The sequence below is a fragment of the Uloborus diversus genome, chromosome 4 (assembly GCF_026930045.1).
Source record: "Uloborus diversus isolate 005 chromosome 4, Udiv.v.3.1, whole genome shotgun sequence".
In the NCBI taxonomy this organism is placed as follows: domain Eukaryota; kingdom Metazoa; phylum Arthropoda; class Arachnida; order Araneae; family Uloboridae; genus Uloborus; species Uloborus diversus.
This window is the reverse complement of record NC_072734.1, coordinates 163,753,448-163,772,241: the sequence shown is the minus strand read 5'-3', so window position 1 is coordinate 163,772,241 and position 18,794 is coordinate 163,753,448. Positions and strand designations below refer to the sequence as shown.

At 34.1% G+C, this 18,794-nt stretch overlaps 1 protein-coding gene across 1 annotated transcript in view; it reads left to right on the top strand.

The window, feature by feature from the left end:
• The window catches only part of LOC129220966 (potassium/sodium hyperpolarization-activated cyclic nucleotide-gated channel 2-like), a 130,857-nt gene extending 112,709 nt beyond the window's left edge, over positions 1-18,148 (top strand). Inside the window, exons 5-9 of the mRNA XM_054855401.1 lie at positions 5,077-5,226; positions 8,696-8,914; positions 11,326-11,472; positions 13,558-13,801; positions 17,673-18,148. Of these exons, the coding sequence (XP_054711376.1) occupies positions 5,077-5,226; positions 8,696-8,914; positions 11,326-11,472; positions 13,558-13,801; positions 17,673-18,148 (1,236 nt within the window). The remainder of the gene's footprint in view (positions 1-5,076; positions 5,227-8,695; positions 8,915-11,325; positions 11,473-13,557; positions 13,802-17,672) is intronic.
• Positions 18,149-18,794: the final 646 nt, after the last annotated feature.

The following is an 18,794-nucleotide window of genomic DNA, read 5'->3' as shown; positions in this document are numbered from 1 at the left end:
TGTTTGTGAAAAATAAAAATGAATTTAAAATTAGTCTCTAAAGTACTGTTTTGCAGAATGCGGGAATAAACTTCACCCATTCACCCTTACTTTCAACACTCCAATTGCATCACGCGTCAAATACAATGAGTATCAATAGACTTAAAGAATGCATGTCAGTTAATGGGAGACCCAAAAAAGATTTTTTATTACAAGAGAAGGTAAAGTCTAAGTTTTTGACCGGATATTTCCTAATATAACAAAATATAACGTAAACCAATAAAATCTGCAATGAATGGATCGATATAAAACAATCTTAAAAATAAATCTATGAATTAGTAAACAAAAATGAATTTATTGGACAGATGTTAAATATTCAAAGTGGGATAATTCCCTTGCCATAACTGTTAACATTAGTTCGTATTAAAATTTAATTTGATAACTGCTTTCTTGGGTCAACACATGTGGACCATTAAAGTGAGCTTTAAAATTCGTTAACGCCATGTGGTTGCAAAATTAATTTAGTAAACGTGGCGTCTTAAATATGCTCCTCCTGTGACTATGACGTAATTCGCCTGATAAGGAAGAATTCCTTGAACTTGCATAGTGAGAAATAAAGTTTTGAAGGTTATTGCGTATTTTAATAGATGTTCAATAACGATTAAAGTGCTCTTTAATTCTTGTGAAAGGAAATGCACAAATTCACTAGCCTTTGCACTTCATCGTGCTACATTTTGAAAAAATATTAGGCCAAATGATGCTTTGTTCGCTCTGAGAGCGCATAAAACATCGAAGCAAGATGTTTTTGAAATGTACAGTAAACAGATTTTTGTTTTTAATTTGTTCTTTTTTTTTGGGGGGGGGGGTTATCGTGTTAGAAAACAGTTCAGTGCTCCGAAAGATGACTTTTATGGACTATATCAGGAATATGCTGTATTATATTCCATGAATCATTAAGTACTTGGGCGATTCCAAGACATTTTCAAACTACGGAGACCTTGACATATTTGCGAAAACCCCTTAGAATCGTAAGTAACCGTTGTAATAAAGTCTTGTGAAACAAAGCTTTTTAAAATTCAGAGATTAAGCAACAATATAAATATTCAAAGTCTTTTTGGTACGTTATTCACAATTTACAAATCTTGAAGTAAAGGTTGATATTGATGACGGTGATGGTAATAAGTATTAACGGTAATAAATGTCTTGGTTTTAAGATTACTAGTCAGATTATACGTTTATCAATTCTCCATTTTCATTTTGTGACTTCTATGAGATTCTAGCGATGCATCCCGTAGATCGAGATCTCTCGCAGTTAAGGGGAAAGCAGATATTTGGTTTTCATACTTTCGATCGAGTGTAATGGATATATGCAACCCAAACCATTTTTTTTTACAGTGGGATACTACAATGTGCGAGGAAATACTTTTCGAAAAAAAAAGATTAACTCTTCAAGTACTTAGTAGTCATTCATTATTTTTCCTAAAAGCGTTTCGGTACCTCTAAATGCCCTTTGTTATTCATTAAATTAAAAAAAATCCTGTAGAGGGTGTGAAGTAGCACGGGCAATAATATTTTACGTGGAGTTTTAAAAATATTTCTGTACAGAAAAAAATAGTATATAGCAGGATTTTAATAGTGATCATGGTATATATTTTATAAGACCTCTATGTAACTAAGCATTTTTCCTTTTTAAGTATTAATATTTAAACTGAGTTTCATGTTCGACACAAGTTTGTTGTCCTTCCACTGTAAGAAGGAATTATTAATATTGAGCAAAATTCTGGTAAGAATATATGAAATGTGCAATCTTTTCCAAAACCCAAGATCCGCGAAAGCGTTTTATGTTTGCAAAGTAATTAAAAAGCAATTCATTATTTTTCTAAAATAGGTTAAAATAACAAAACAATCTTTGAGCTTTATAAAACAGCTGTTATGTAATGACCATATACAAGTATATAGTATATATAATCAAGTATAAGTAAGCACGGCAACACTTTGGGAATTCTACAACTGTGGTTATGCTATACTTTGATAAACTAATTTTTGAGTAACATCATTATTTGATTTGAACCTCAAGATTCAAAGTTCCGTTTCATTGGTTGCACAATATTTTTTGCTTTACATATTCATGCACTTGATGCAGATTACATATTAAATGAACACAGTGTTGATTTCGCTAAACCCGTAGCCAAATGCAAAGCAGCCACCAAAGTTGACTGCTCCCCGCTTAGCAAATGTAAAAAGCATGTAGGTTGGTGAGTAAAGTATACGAGTATATATGAGGCAGTGAGAAGCAAAGGGACTTAAGGGGGTCCGGGACACATTTTGAAAATTTTTTTTATTATGTACTTTAGAGTTTTGAAATTTTTTGAACTGATTCATCATTTATTTAATAAGCAAAATCATAACATAAATATGAAAAAAAAATATTTTTTTATTTAAATTTAATTAGTTTTTTTTCAAAAAAATGGGGTTGCTTTAAATTGCTATAACTCAAAATATTGTTGGTCAATTTTCAATTTTTTTTCAAAAAAGTATGCACAAATATCTAAGCTTTAATTTTTATTCGGCGATTTTAAAAATATTGATTCAATAAAAAATAAAAAATATTTGAAGAAAAATTTCGAAAAATTCGAAGATACTTTTTTTTAAAAAAATCATAATTTTTGCAGTAAACGTTTTTTTCAAATTCGCCGAATAAAAATTAAAGTAAATTGCTTGAAAAAGATATGCTCCAAGTTTCATTACTTTATCTGTATCGGTTCCTGACTTATAAGAGTTTGAATGCAAGAAATCGGGGAAAATTGCATCATGGAGAAAAACGCGTTTAAAGTTTCAAAGTTATGTACACATTCGTTAGATGCATGCAACAAAAATAACTATAACTTTCGTTCTATTTAAGGTAGAAACAAGATTCAAACGTCCTTCTTAAGCAGAAAAAAACGAAGCAATTTTTCAAATTATAAAAAAAAATTGCAAAATTTGAGGATTTTTGTGTCCCGGACCCCCTTAAGTGCCAAAATTGAAAATTTGGAGATAACCAGTACAAATGGAAGGTGAACCTCTCCTCTGTGTTGGAGCAAGAGGTGGTACTAGTAGCAAGTTCTGTTATACAGCGCGAGTTAGAAAACTTTTCAATGAAAGACCATCTAGGACCTTATCTTTGAACGCGTTTCACTCAAAACTTAAAAATGTTCCCTTATATCACTTTGCTTCTCACTGCCTCATATATATTGTATGTATTTCCGCTTTCAATGTTTTTGTACTTTTGTTATTTATTTTAATTAATTTCATATTTCTTAGTAATTAAAGACAAGAGCATTTTTATGCTACATCTTTTCCCTTGAGATCATTCTCTATTAATTTTTCATGGAAATGTGTGTTACACAGAAAATATATTCCTTCTGATAATAAAAGATAATGTAATAAAAATTATCACTTTTCCTAAATTTTTTCAGGGCTTTACTGCGTCTCTTTGTGAGTGGTTCACGCCTATTCCAATTGTTGAATTAAACTATGCATTTAATACAGTATACTGCATAAATGTTCATTTGTTGTAAAAAGAACTAAAATGATGTAAGATAAGATGCACAAAAACTAAATGCAACAGTGAAAAACTGTTGGAAAACGTTTCACAAAGCTTATTTGTTGTATATCATCCTTTGTCAACATATCAGTCGAGAACATGACTATAATAGAGTCATTTAAATTAGATGGAATAAATTAGTGTTTATTCTTCTGAGTCTAAGCCATATAGTTTAGGCACTTGTTATTGATTTTAAATTTTGTTATTATTTATTGCATTGTTTATGGCTGGTGTGTTAAAGTATTGAAATGCAGTGGTTTTCTGCATAACAGGTGTTTCAGAGTTTCTGTGAATTGTGATGAAATAATAAATGGTTGCGACAAATGTTTAATTTCAAAAAAATGTTGTGTTAAAGTTTAAATCATCAAGAAGTGTAAATAAGTGGTTCAAAAGAGACGAGATTTTTCTAATAAGTAAACTGATAATTTTTATAGCACATGAAAATTGCATTCATAATAGTACCTACTGTAGATCAATAAGAAATTCGTGTGCAAACATTTTTATGAGACTAAAATAAGTTACCGGTTTTAGCCATTTTTTTAAATCTTGATCTCAATTTACTTCAATTGTAAGTGTTTACGAAGACTATAAATGGATAGGATTGTTTGAATATATTAAAATACTGCAGTTTACTTAACTAGTTGTAGATCAGATACATTTCAAGCGTTTTTTTCATGTTTCACTTTTTGCCTTTTGCCATGCTTAAAAATACACCAACATTTACATTCTATGCTTTTATAGATGTACCGAGAAAACTATCCCCAAAACAAAGGCTATGATGACTTCTGGCATGAAAAAAGATTCATTTTTAAGGGTTATATGTTTGTCTTTTGATTAAAATGTTGCCGATTTATTGTAAACTACCCTATTTTCTAATGTTTAATTTACTTCGTGAATTGTTTAGGAAAATCTCCTAATATTGTCAACTTACTTCTTTTCCTCATAAAATGAGGCTCGCTATAATCGTGTTGTCTCACATGGGAGAAGGACAGTTAAACGTTCATTCATTAAATGTCCTGTTTTTTCCGAGGCTCTTAGAAACTGGAGGTTTTGGAGTCGGAGTAAAACATATTCTTTCTGTACGTTTTCAGCAAAATCCCAGTTAAAAATGGCAACACAAAAAAGTTTTTCTTATGAAAGAATGCATTTTATTTGGTGCTTCGGGAAGGGAGGGGGGGAATGAGGGGTTCCCTTTTCTCATAAATTACCCCTGATGATCAGGAACTTCGTTTAGCAAATGAAAACCAATATCTGAAGAAATGGAATTTAATGCCGTTCTGGAAACACATATAAACCATGTGAGGCAAACAAAAATTCTACTTTTAATAATCCTTATCACGTGTTTAGCTCTTTAGCTACTATTTCGTCACCTCAGAGCAGCAGTAAGACATCTAAACCTAGAAATAGCAGTAATATATCCTACTGATGTTCTTAGATGATGTTTGTAATTCGTCCACACTCGTATCGCGTTTTTTTCAAAAAGCAATACAATCGTCTGATTTTATTTTCAGTTCTTCAACATGGCTAGCGTATTTATGAAAATCTTCAACTTGATATGCATGATGCTTCTGATAGGACACTGGAGCGGTTGTCTACAGTTCCTCGTTCCCATGCTTCAGGGCTTCCCGGCCAACTCATGGGTTGCCATTAATGAGCTTGAGGTAAGTCGCGACCACAAGACTTATCCAATGCCCTACTTATAAATCTCTAGACTAGGAGTTCTGAATAGTAGCTATGGTAAAATTCACATAAATTTGCACAAAATGCTTTCAAATAAATGCTCAAGAAAAGTTCCTCTTGTAATGAAGAACAATTGCCCTAACCGGAATTTAGGATACGAAATGTCTATCTGTCCTCACGAAAAGGTTTAAAATATCGGAGAATTTTTTTTCCAGGTCGGATCTGTCGCAAAATAAAAATGAAGCCACTGTTCTATTTAAGGCATTTTCAATGACGTGGCACTAATTTAACCAACCGTCGTCATAAAGAGCAGCCGCTTGGTCTCGCAGTCAATTATCTTCGCTGGCCTGAGCCAATTTTATTCCTCCCAGCCAGACTTTCATGCGAGTAAAAAGATGGCAGTAGTTTGGATCAGTTCGGACTGCAATGGCTGAACAGTGGGTAATAAAAATCTGCAAGTTCATCTTCAAAGTTAAACATCACTTTCAGCATGCCGAAAATCGGATGACAGTATACTGCATGAAATCCACACTTCACGATGGGTTCCCTTTTTCGAGAAATGTTTACATGCTCACTGTGAGCTCAGAACTAACAACCTGATCTTACGTGATGGACATGTGTAATAGAGACAGTGTGCAACACATTTGTGTAAGCACCATCGGACTTTCATGGTAGTTTTTCTTTCACGACTGTTCGGACCTTGAAACAAAAGAGTTCTCGTACAAAGAGATATTACTACATTCCCCCCCCCCCCCAAGTTGCGAATATATTCCAGGAAATTTTTTAGAGATGTGGAACGCATTTTGGAGAAGTAAAAAAATATGAAACCCGTGAAAACCACAGGAGTGATCAATTTCGTAAAAAAAAAAAAAAGATTTCTAAGAACGAAATGTGGCAAAGGAAGGAAGTTTTTTAGCATTTACAATGTTTGGCGCGTTGAAGTTCAGAAAAAGTAAACAAGTAACTAAAAATAAAAATTTAAAACAACCCCGACTGAGTCGCAAATGTAGAATTAAGAGGAAAATATGAAAATCCTTTTAAAAGCCTTATACTATTAAAAATCAATTACAATTATTTTATTTGACAACAAATAAAAACTGATAACAGATAAACATTTTAAATCCATGCGTTTTCTTTCCTTGTTGGCCAACAATGAATTTGGTTACCAATCGCGTCAAGAAAGGCGCGTTTAAAATCGGCTTTAAAACAAAATTATAATACGAATTCTATGTAACACGGAAGTTCCAAACATATATTCTATCAGACGTAGAAAAAATTATTATTTATTTTGGCACTAATTTTTTAAGTTTTTAAATATGTTTTCACTGCTAAATTCGCAGAAAGCCTTTTAAAGCTTTTTTTATTAATATCTTCGTTTATTAATATTATCCGAAGACGCAACTTAGCTAAGGACACTCTCGGTCAACTCTCCTATCGAAGATTTTTTTTTTTTTTTTAATTTTTCAAAATCGGTCCATCCGTTTAGGCGCTAGAGTACTACAGACAGATACACAAACACACAGATACACCGACTCGTCAAACTTATAACCCCCATCCTTTGTGTGTCGAGGGTTAAAAAAACAGTCAAACAAATTATGGTTCAGTAAATATGACATGGATAATTTATAAGATAAATAATAATTTCACAACAATAGAATTCGCACAAATTAATTAACGCACATAAAATGACGATACTTTTTTTTACATCACTTAACAGAAATAAAACCTGTACAAACAATTAAAAGCTAAAAACTATCCTCAACTGTCATGTTTTGGCTAAATTTTAAGGTGAAATTTTCGCTATGTCGAGTTGTCCAATTCAATATCCGATTAATAAGAATACCCGATTTTTATCTTCGAGACTTAAGTTGTTTTAAATTTTTAGAGGATAAAGTTCAAAAAAAAAAAAAAAAAAAAACCCTAGCAAAAGCTTTCTAGAAAACAAATTCCGAAAATCGTGAAAGAAACCTGAAGTAATGCATCAGTTCAAACTTTCAATCGATATGGAAAGCCAGGAATTCAAAGTGTCCAAAACGAAATTTGTTTGTTGCCAATTGTCAAAAGAATCTCATTTCACTTGGGCACAAAAGTCGGTTTTGCTTTTACGGAAAAGTTTCTCCCGCGGAATTGGTTAAAAATGTGAAAAATGAAACCAGTCACAGAAATATCACACTCCAAGTAATTTTGCATTTGAGAAACATTTTAATTAGCTCCAATGTGAATAAGATTTTAAAAAAATAGTTTTTGTATCCCACATACAATGCTGAGGTAAATGGAAGAGGCTGTACTATTCTTATATCCTACCTGTGTGCTATTTAGATTAGAGGTACATGAAATCTGTTTCTAAATCCGGAATAATGAAAGGTGTTAAATGATTTTTTTTTTTTACCAAAAGGCTGTCTCACAAAGTTAAAATGAATATTAAATTTTAATTTCATTTGTCAATTTTTAACACATATTTGTCGTCATTATAAAAAATAAATTCTGTAAGTTATCGATTTGTATTTTATATCCTACATATTTTAAAATAAGGTATTTGTGTATGACACGCTTCCCCGAATAACGGTAAGGGCTAGAAATGTGGAGTTAAGTAAACAGATGAAATATTGCCAACTACAATATATGACCAAAAGTATTGGAACACTTTCGAAAATTCACATTTTAAAGAATTCCCCCCCCCCCTAAAAAAACAATAGTGATAAAAAAACCTTTTGCCACGTAAAAGGTATGCTCCAGCTGTTATTTTCCAAAAAAAAGTTACATTACTCTTGCTTTTACGGGGATCAGTAACATATTGAGGAAAACAAAAATGATTTCTGATCAACACTCAACGCAAGGAGCTGGGAAGAAGCTGTAAATTTCAGGAATAAAGTTCGCTGACTATGTACAATTATTTTACATATTTTGGAGTAAGTATCACTGGTATTCACGAAGATGTGATCATTTCTTTCAAAACTGCGAATTTTATTTGAAGGTTTTTTGCTCATAGTAAGCAAAGTTTCCCGTTAAAGCTGACCAAACTTTTATAAAACGGGACAGCATACAAGAGAAGCGTAATACTAAAATTTGAAATTAAAGTAATGAAAATTTGATAAAATATGGTCCACTGTGTCACAACAGGGCGTAGAGAGATAAATTGATATCGATTGATAAAAATATTTGAATATAATAAATAAGTTTTGAGATAAATACAAAGCAAGATAAACATAGCTAATTAATTACAGAGAAATATATACACAAACGGATGCATTAAATAAATTAACAAATAGCATTAGATAGTAAAATAATTTTTAAACCACCACCAAATTTATTTCACCAGCCCCGGAAGGTGGCATTCTTGGCTTTAAAAAGATGAATGGCATAAAAAGCGAATCACACAAAAGATGTATCAATGTATTTCTAATTTCTGCTGCAATGTGAAAATCTATTATCTTCCTTTGTTTTTTTTAGAGTGCCCACTGGTTCAATCAGTACTCGTGGGCGTTGTTCAAGGCCATGTCACATATGCTATGCATTGGATATGGACGTTTCCCACCGCAGAGCCTGACCGACATGTGGCTCACTCTGCTCAGCATGATCAGTGGCGCCACCTGCTATGCCCTCTTTCTCGGACACACCACTAACCTCATACAATCATTAGATTCCTCTAGAAGACAGTACAGAGAAAAAGTGAGTGAAAAAAGTATCATTACCCCCATTAGATGCATTGGCAGTTTAACCAATCGATGGTGGTCCAATGATCTTATTACATAGTGCAACCATCTGCAACTTTTTCCTGCAACTCCATATACTTCTACTGGGAAAATGGCTCGGTATCGTCGACGATTGCAATAATTGACCCTAGTTGTAGGTCTTATCCAATGAGAATTCGCCAGACTGCATGACGTCAGTAGGCTCCGCTATGTATACTTAGTGACACCTACCAATGCTAGTGGTTAACCTGCGAGTGGGCAAAGAAAGTTGCAGGAAGTTGCTGCAACTAAAGTTGCACCTCGTAATCAGACCATACATGCGATAAAAATATAAAAAACTAACTTTTCCTACATGTGAAGCCCCAGATGCCTATCTGCTTAACCAACCAATCTAAAATTTCAAACATGGTTGTATTCGCTGTAGATTAACAACGGAGAACTCACGGTTACAGTGACATATTTTTTTTAATTTTGGAATGTCAACGCAACTTTTTCTTGAGCAAATGTAACCACAACTGTCATTGAAGTGATCGAAGTGCGAGGAAAATTGTCTTAAAGCATTTTCAATGCATTCTAAAGGACTAATGATAGAAGAGAGAAGTTTCGACTCACGTTGCATAATTTGCAGAATTAGAAAGTAGAAAAAACGCAAATTACCTAAAACCAAGTGAAAATGGCCGCTTGTGGAAAATATCTCTGTTACGCTGTCATTAGTGTGACGTGAAACACGTTAGAAAGGACATGCGGTAATATGAGGCAGTGAGAGGCAAAGGGATGCAAGTGGCAAAATTAAAAATTTAGAGATAACTAGTACACATGGTAGGTTAACCTCTCCTGTGTCTTGGGGCAAAAGATGGTATTAGTAATTAGTAGCCCTGGTAGTTGCTGCTATACAGCATAATTTAGAAAAAAAATTCAATGAAAGCCTACCTAGGATTTTATCTTGAAACGCGTTTTACTCAAAACTTGAAAATGTTACTTACATCCCTTTGCTTCTCACCGACTCATATTTTCTTTTAGCTCGTCATCGCTGTTGTACCGCTGATCGCCAAAGAAAGACTTCAGATACCGAAACAAATAAAAGTCGCGCCATCTGAAGTCTGTCCTTGGCTGTCAAGGGTACGACAGCGATGATGAGTTAAAAGAACATGTTACCTCATGGTTAACTACACAGATGGCAACATTCTACGAAGACAGTATAGGAAAACTTGTAGTATTCTGTAACAAATGCCAGGGAAATCAAGAGAGCTATGCCGAAAAATAGAGTAAGGGTGGTAGATTTTTGTGTAATAAACTTCATTACTCTGTATCAGTACTTGTTATCTTTTTTTTTAAATTGGGAAACGGAACTTACTTTCCAAACGTCCATCGTGCGGTCAAAATGGTGGGTTAGAAGTTCAGTCAAACCGCAGGACGAACTTCATTCAATTTCATTTCCTTTAAATATCAAAGAAAAGATCCTAGTTTTTTTTTTTTTTTTTTTTATTTGAAGCGAATCAAAAGTTACATATTTTGTGGGGAAAACCGTAATAAATGTATATACACGTCTTTAAAATAAAAATTAAATTCTTGAAAGCTTTTAATATACGAGAGTCATTCAGAAATTAAGGAATGTTTTGAAATTAAAAAAAAAACTAAGCACAGGAAAAAAAAAGTATTATATGCATCTGAAAGAGCGACTGAAATTCTACTTTTCTACATAGTCACCATAAAAATTGAGGCATTTATCATAACAGCGGACAAGCTTTCTTCTTTTCCCCTTTTTCTTTTCTTTTTTTGGGAGGGAGGGAGGGGAGGCCTGGTGACAAAAGTGACTAGGGGCCCGTCCTGGTGCCCTGCGGTCCTGTTCCTAGCCAGTTCTTCCTTCTTGGAAACATGCGAAAACCACTAGGGGCAAGATATATGATGGATGATGGAAAACCTCTCATCATCAACCTCTTTTTATTGTGAACGTTAGTTCGGCGGTTTTTAAACTGAATGCACCATTTCCGGATAGAACCTTTATTCATAACGTTGTTTCCGTACACTCCACCTACTTGTCGATCAATTTTCTACGGGTTTGAGGTTTTTCGCTCACAAAAACCGTGTGATAGACCGCACCACACAACTGGCTGGATTTTCATTTGCCGCACACATTTTTAATTTGAATATCGAAAAAACGGGCAGCGCAGACATATTCTTATTGTGATAGCTGAGTGCCGACTGAGATGCCAAGCACGCAGACATCAAAATATTCGTGATCAGCGCGCACCTAGCGGCATCAGAGGGAAACCTTCCTTACTTTCTGAATAGCTATCGTAAGTACAAGATTGACAAAAAGAGCAGGGCAGTTAACCGTACTGTGGTAGATATACTAGTACGTAGTTCATTGTTGTTGTTTTTTTCCAGCTAAAACAAGTTGAAGAGTACATGGCTTACAGAAAACTACACCGTGAGCTGCGAACTCGTATTACAGACTACTTCGAACATCGTTACCAAGGGAAGTTCTTCGACGAGGAGATGATCCTTGGGGAGTTATCCGAAAGACTTCGAGAAGTAAGTTTCTTTTATTTTTGTTTAAGAAGTAAATAACATTTTTCAATGGAAAAGAAATGCGTTTTCTGTTTCCTAATAAAATGATGTATTTTACATTTTATTTGCACAATTACTCTGCCTAAAAATGATGGAAGATACATACATACTGAACTCGTTAAAAGTCATTTGAAAACTAATTCTGCTTTCAAAGCTGGACAAACGGTTACAAAAAAATAAGTTTGTCTTCTAAGGGGCTTGATTCATTTAAAAATTCACCTAAACAGCTACTCTGCTTAAAATGCGAAAAAAGCTACATGAGCATTAAAGTCCTTAAAATTCATCGAAAAACTAACTTTGTTATTAAAGCGATACAAACGGTTACTAAAAAAATAATATTGTTCAAAGCCATGCTTAACAATTTGCTTAGCTATACTCTGCTTAAAAAGAGAAGGAAGCTAAATACGCATTGAAGCCGTTAAAAGTCATTGAAGCTCTAATTTTATTTCAAAGCCTGCACAAATGATTGCTAAAAATACGTAACTTTAAGGCAACTTCGTATTGTATTTCGGTAACTCTCAGCATAGGGGAGTATTTTCGTCCTTAAACATTCAAAATAATTTGGCAGGCATTTTAGATTTTCTTAAACTTCAGATATGTTTTATTTGGTGTTGCTCTTTATTTGAACCAAATACTTACAAAAAATTTAATGACTAAAAAATCCTCATATATATAATAGCAAATTCACTGACGTCAAACAATGAAACTTTCGTAACAGCATGATAATTTGATAATACTTTTTTTGGTAATATATGACCAGCAGGGAAATGCTTTATTTTGAAAAGGCTGAATTGGATCCGGTAACTTAACTGTTTTACTGGTAAGACTCATTTTAAAAAAATAAAGAAACAAAAAAGTGATCAACAATGAACGCTCTCTACTGGAGTTTAAGGTTGATCCACTGGAGTTAGGGTTAAAATTTTAACTATTAAAATATCGCCAAACAGGCAATTGCTTCTTTCAAATGTAAAAGCAATTTTCATCCGTCATACCTTGACGGGCGATTTTCCAGTTATGACCTCTAATGCACTTACATGAGTACACATAACCATTCTCTCTTTCTTATTGAATGGTACGGGAAAGGTGCGATGGAGTTGCATTTTTCTGGCAGAGACGAGGCGCCTTCATCTCGATGCCCTTTTACACGAAGTAACTTGTTCGAATCAACTTTCGAACGAGCGGTCATTAAATGGTGTACACAAGTTTGAAAAATGATGCAATTGCCTTTCTACCGACAGTTAACGACGCACGATATTCAACTGTGCCTGACACACCAGGCACATGTGTCCTACCATCCTCATCCAGATGAGTTAAATCAGCTATTGAATTGATTACACTTATCGGGACGTTGCCAAGCGTTTGATCTACACAAGAGTAAACTAGCTGAGAGTCATCTTGGTTCAGTTTCAACAGCGTTGTGGAGCAGCACCTTAAATAAACTCGGCTTATTAGAAGAAAAGTTGATTGGACTAAGTTGCCTCGCGTGAAGAGAACGAAAAACGCCAATCAACTAGGTGACCGGCAGTGTTTTTGAAAAGTTGATTTCACTAACCGCCTCTTGTTAGACTCGCATTGGTGATAACTATTTGGTAATGTTTTAGCTGTTTTTTTACAAAATTATTCAAGTTTTGTTACTACAGTAAAGTTTCGTTTTACCACGGAATAGGGTGGCATGGTAACCGCGAATAAGCGAAACCCATGGACAATCCTAATAACAGGTGAAAGACGATACTTAGTGTATACGTAGCTAAAAAAATATGAATAACACTGACATATACATTTAAGTTATAACTAAAAACATTGCTACATGGCATCTACTAACATTGAATGTAAGAAATACAGGTAAAATCTAAAAGCGAACAATAACACAATCATCAGTTTAAAATATAAAATTGTATAAAAAGATCCGCTGGTATTACGACCGCCAATAATCGGGAGTTTACCGTACCACTATTTTTTTAAATAATATGAACTAAATATTTATTTTAGTTTGAGCAATCATATTTCTCTGTTTCGTTCTCTAATAAAAACTCTTTTCTTGATTTCCAGGACGTTATCAATTACAACTGCCGTTCACTGGTGGCTTCGGTTCCGTTCTTTGCAAATGCGGATCCAAACTTCGTGAACGACGTCGTCACTAAGCTAAAATATGAAGTATTTCAGCCAGGTGACGTTATAATCAAAGAGGGCACTCTCGGCACAAAGATGTACTTCATACAAGAAGGCATTGTTGACATCGTCATGAGTAACGGTGAAGTCGCCACCAGTTTATCGGATGGCTCATACTTTGGAGGCAAGTCTTCAGCAACTATGCGATTAATTTCAATTCAATTACTTTAAAAATTTGTTCAGTGTTTTAAAATTTAAGTTACGTCAAGTATAAAGCTGCATACTATCTATTCAACCAGGATCGAATCTATCCCAAGGACGGGTTGGGATATTGTTGGCCAACGGTAGAAACCGGTGGGGAATTGGCGGGGTGGCAACGAACGATGAACCAACAGTGGCCCTGCAACGAACGATGAGCCAACGGTGGCCCTACAGTTTCTGGGCATCGTTAGGTCAACCGCGAAATTTTTCGATGGTTCATCGTTGGGAAATTGGTAGGCAATGTAGCAGGTCGCTGGCGCCTTCTTTGGCAAATGGTTGGTTTGGGTAACGGTTTCTATAGCGGACATTGCCTACTGTTGGTCAACCACAAAGTCCACCGCTGACCAGCCATCTCCCAACCGATTGTGCTACCAGGGATTAAGCAAAATACTATTGACGACTTTAAAATGTTTAATGCTGTTTGGAATCCTTAAAGTCTAATTTGGAGAAAGTTGAACAGCTGTTGAGAAAAAGAACGATGCATTGAGTTATATAATGCGTTACTGCACAAATTAATGGTGATTTTGAAAGCCTTGCATAAAAAATTCAACAAAATATTTCGCAACCCGAGTATTCTAAAAAGCAATCGACCCGCTACTATTTAACATAATTGTCATCTGTAATCAGCAAAGCTTGCTAAAAAAGTTTAAATGCGTAAAAATATTCTAATTAATTAGTTCGTAAACACATTTTTGTTTTGCTCAAAATACGTTCATTTTACCTTTTGCACTTTATAGTAAAAAAATGAAGAAGTTTTCGCAGCTGAAGAAAACTTTATGATGCAATGCACAAGTTGATCTAATTCGTTATGAGTGAAATATTTCGTGCAAAAATGCGGCGGTAATTTAAATTAAAACTTTTTCGAGGAAAACGTATTATTGCAATTCCACGTGACTCACGTTACCATTTGACGAAGTTTTACAAAAGTAAGTGCTATATATATGTTAAAGATATACCACACCTGACTTGAATAAAGTTATTTACGGTCACTTGGGATACAGCAAGAAGCTAGGGATATCATTATTTTAAATTTCAATACAAACGGATGGTATTTAAACCAGAATTTAGTACCGTGACTCACGTTACACAAAAAAAGGAACTCAAGTTTTGTGGATTACTAAAAACTTAAAGTTTCTGCTCTTTCGGAATAATAGTATCTTAAAAAACTATTTCATGGAATAAAATACATTTCAAAGTTATGATGTACGCAAAAATTTAGTTCATTCTACAGTTGTTGATTGTGTTAATCAATACTTTGAGCGTGACTCACGTTACATTTCCAACTTTAGTCTTCGACGTAAAGATATTACTGATTTCAAAACATCTTTGTTTGAAATTTATTTTGCGATTTCACTTGATTTCAATGTAACTAATGGTTAATTGCCTATTTTATTGAGTCAATAAATTTTAAAAAACTGATTTTGAACTAAAAATTTATAAATATTAAAGTAGGCTAAAGGTAATAAAAATCACTTTTGAAAAAAATAAAAAATTAGTTATGGTGTAGGAAGAACAGTGGTACAAGTGTAAAATATCATTCAATTAATAAAAATTTTAGTTTTTAGTGTATTAATCAACTTAGAGGATAAAATATTCTTTCCTTGTTTTCATGCTTCTTCCATTATTTTCGTCTTGTTTGCATTGTAGTGATTTCAAATTCTACCTTGATCTTGATACAACTGAGAACTTTTACGGATTACAATACATTATCACATTCTAGCTAATGCCACTTACATTTAATATTGCGTAATGGTTGTAATAATTGTTAGCTGTTAGAAGTAGTCTCATCAAAGAAATTACTTTTATCAACTAAGACTGATGAATAGTGGATTTTAAACAGTTCAAATAAGAATAAACGAGATGTTGAGCTAGCTTTTTAAAGTTTTCCCACATTGTAACTAAATCTTATCTACCTCAAGCTAATTTCTAATCCATTCCTTTTACAAAGTTCTTAAATTTAGCTTAGACTTTCTTGGGATAAAGAATTTTCTTTGGCGAGTTCTCTGGACACTGAAACCTTCTTCTCAAATCTATATTGCATTTACTGATGAATAACTTTCTCGCGATTACAGCTTTGAAGCGATGAGAGTTGAAAAAATTTTTACTTGCTTTGAATCTGTGCACTTGTTGAGGCAATTTTAAAGCAGTCTAAATTTAGCCTCTTTTTCACTTGAAGTTTTCTTTCTTTATGTTTCAGTTTATCTTGAATTGCTTGAGGCAACTTCTTTAGCTTTCAACTTTCATCTTCCTATACTCTTTTCTCTCGAGACAATGTTTCTGTTTATACACATTACAGTTTTTTCGGCACTATTGCTGACATTCCGCAGCTGAAGCCTTTGTTTTAAAACTTCTTTTTTATAGTTAGGAGAAGACTTTTAGAAGTATAGAAGACAAAAGTCTTTATGCGGAACACATAATGTAAACAGATAAGCAATTTGAGGGCAAAAATATTGACTCTTGCACTAATTAAAACATTATGAAACAATAGACCGAATAAAATAATGCTGTTTAAGTAATGTCAGTAGTATTATTAATCATATATATAGGCGTGTATATAAAGGCCAACCTCCCATTAGCCCCTAAAATAACATTAGAGTACATAATATACAATTAGGAAGTCAATGTTATTTTGTATTGTTGTGAAGCACATTACGCGTGACTCACGTTACAAGATAAATATGCTTATTTTCAAAATATAATATTATAAAGTTAAAATTTGTCTATAATTTCTTTTTAGTTTATAAATGAGTTGAAGCAACAGTAAGATTGTTTCAATTTACAAGCTATAAAAATTTAAAAATTCAATATTTCGTGACTCATGTTATATAGAATTACATGGTTTTAAAATCAACTCCTTTTATACATTTTTAGGAGAAATTTTCAAACCTACTACAATAATTGGCTCCTTAATGAAATGAATTTCTCGGAAAAAAGGTAAAGAGTTTGCAGAAACTGGCTAAAACAGTAAAAACGTGCCCGTTTAATATTGCTTGTAGCGGAGAGCGAATTCAGTTGAATGTAAGCTCCTAAAACAAGCCTTCTTACGAAAAAAAATAGTCCACCGGGAGATACCAGATTCTAACTTGTAAACTTCAGTTAATACACAAAACATACAAAAAAAAGGGGGGGGGGCATTTTTTCAAGAATTTTTTTTTAACACCAAGTTTTCATGTTTTGTGCAATTGCCCATTAGTCAAGCAATAAAATCATGTTTACCTACGTAATTTTCTGCATTTTAAAATATTTTTTTAATACTTTTGGAATAACTATACTGTATGTAATGTCATTGAGAAACAATAGTTTGTTGCTGTATAAAGAATGAATTGACCAAGACTTTAAAAAATGTTAGTTATATTAAACTTTTAAAGCATTTACAGTAAAAAAAACACACAGCAAAAGATGAAACTAACAAAAATATCAAGTTTACCGAAACGTTATCTGCATCGTGCAGAATTCGGAACGGACGAGTCTTCGAAGAGATCCACATAAAATGTCAATTGCTAGTTGGTCGTTTGCATATTTTCGTAAGTATTTGCCATATTGGATTATTATCAAAGCTTATCTAACCTGAGTGTAGTAAAACTAAGCACTTACCACTTCAAGCATACCACATTTGTTGAAAAAACTAGTTTTGGTATTTAAAAAAAAATCACTTTTTATCTGTTTTTTTGTTTTTTAATAAATTCCAGGATAAGTATTAATTTTTTGAAAAAAGAAATATCTGAATTGCGTTCCAGGTAACTGTATTTTTTCTGACTGTGGTATTTCCCTTGACAATGTCGTTGCTTTTTCAGAAATCTGCTTGCTGACGAACGCCCGGCGCGTTGCCAGCGTCCGAGCCGAGACCTACTGCAACCTGTTCTCTTTGTCGGTGGAGCATTTCAACGCCGTCCTCGACTTGTACCCGTTGATGCGACGGACCATGGAATCCATCGCAGCCGAGAGGCTCAACAAGATTGGCAAGAATCCGAGCCTGGTGTCCAACAGGGAAGACCTGCAGACCGACCTGAAGACGGTTAGTCTGCTGCTACAGAGCGCCCAGAGCGACTCGGACGACTCCAACAAGGAAGGCGGACTTCTGACCATGGGGGGTCATCTGTCCGTGGCGAGGGGCATGCCGAGGCCCAAGTCCGAGAGCTGTTTCCCGCGCATGGATCTGGGATTTCCGGACAGCGCCGCGCCCGGATCGATGCACCGGTCTGAGACCTTCTATCAGGCCACCAACTTGCCCAACACGGAGCAGGTCTTCCAATCCATGTTCCAGGCGTAAGACGTCACCTTTGACGCATTTCCATGACTCCGAGATGAGGTTGTGTGTCGTGCTGATAGTCCAACTCCGAAACCGAAAAGAAATTTCAAAGGCTGTTGAGTTTTTTCAGATGCAGAAGGTTCTTGAGATTTCAATGTGAACACTGCGATAAACGCTTGAGAGTTGGCATTAAGTTGGGCTATTTGAAAGCCATACTTAGCATCAGGGAAAGAAGATACGAGAGGGGTTTAACAAAATTTTGATGGTAGCAAGTTCTTCCTATTTTCGGTGGACTAAGTATAATTGTCCACTATGAAGCACTAGTAGTTAAAATGTCCAAACCTAATGTTTTAAATCTGTTTTAGAACGATTTGTACAAGTTCTTCGATTTTAAATTTGTAAAAAAAAAATGTAGATGTATTGAAATTGAAAATACAGACATTAAAGAAGTGGAATTCCTTAAGTGCTGAAGTACTTGACTTACAGTTTGTCAAGGAGTTATTAGTTCCATTTTTGATAGGAGTATATATAAGTCGCATTTTAACTTTTTATTCTCAATGCAAAAACTTTCGACACAATCTGTATTGAAGGGAAAAACTGAGAACTAGCCAGCAGTTCGATATAATTTCTTAACAAGTTTTATTGACTTTTTAAAAATTACATGCTT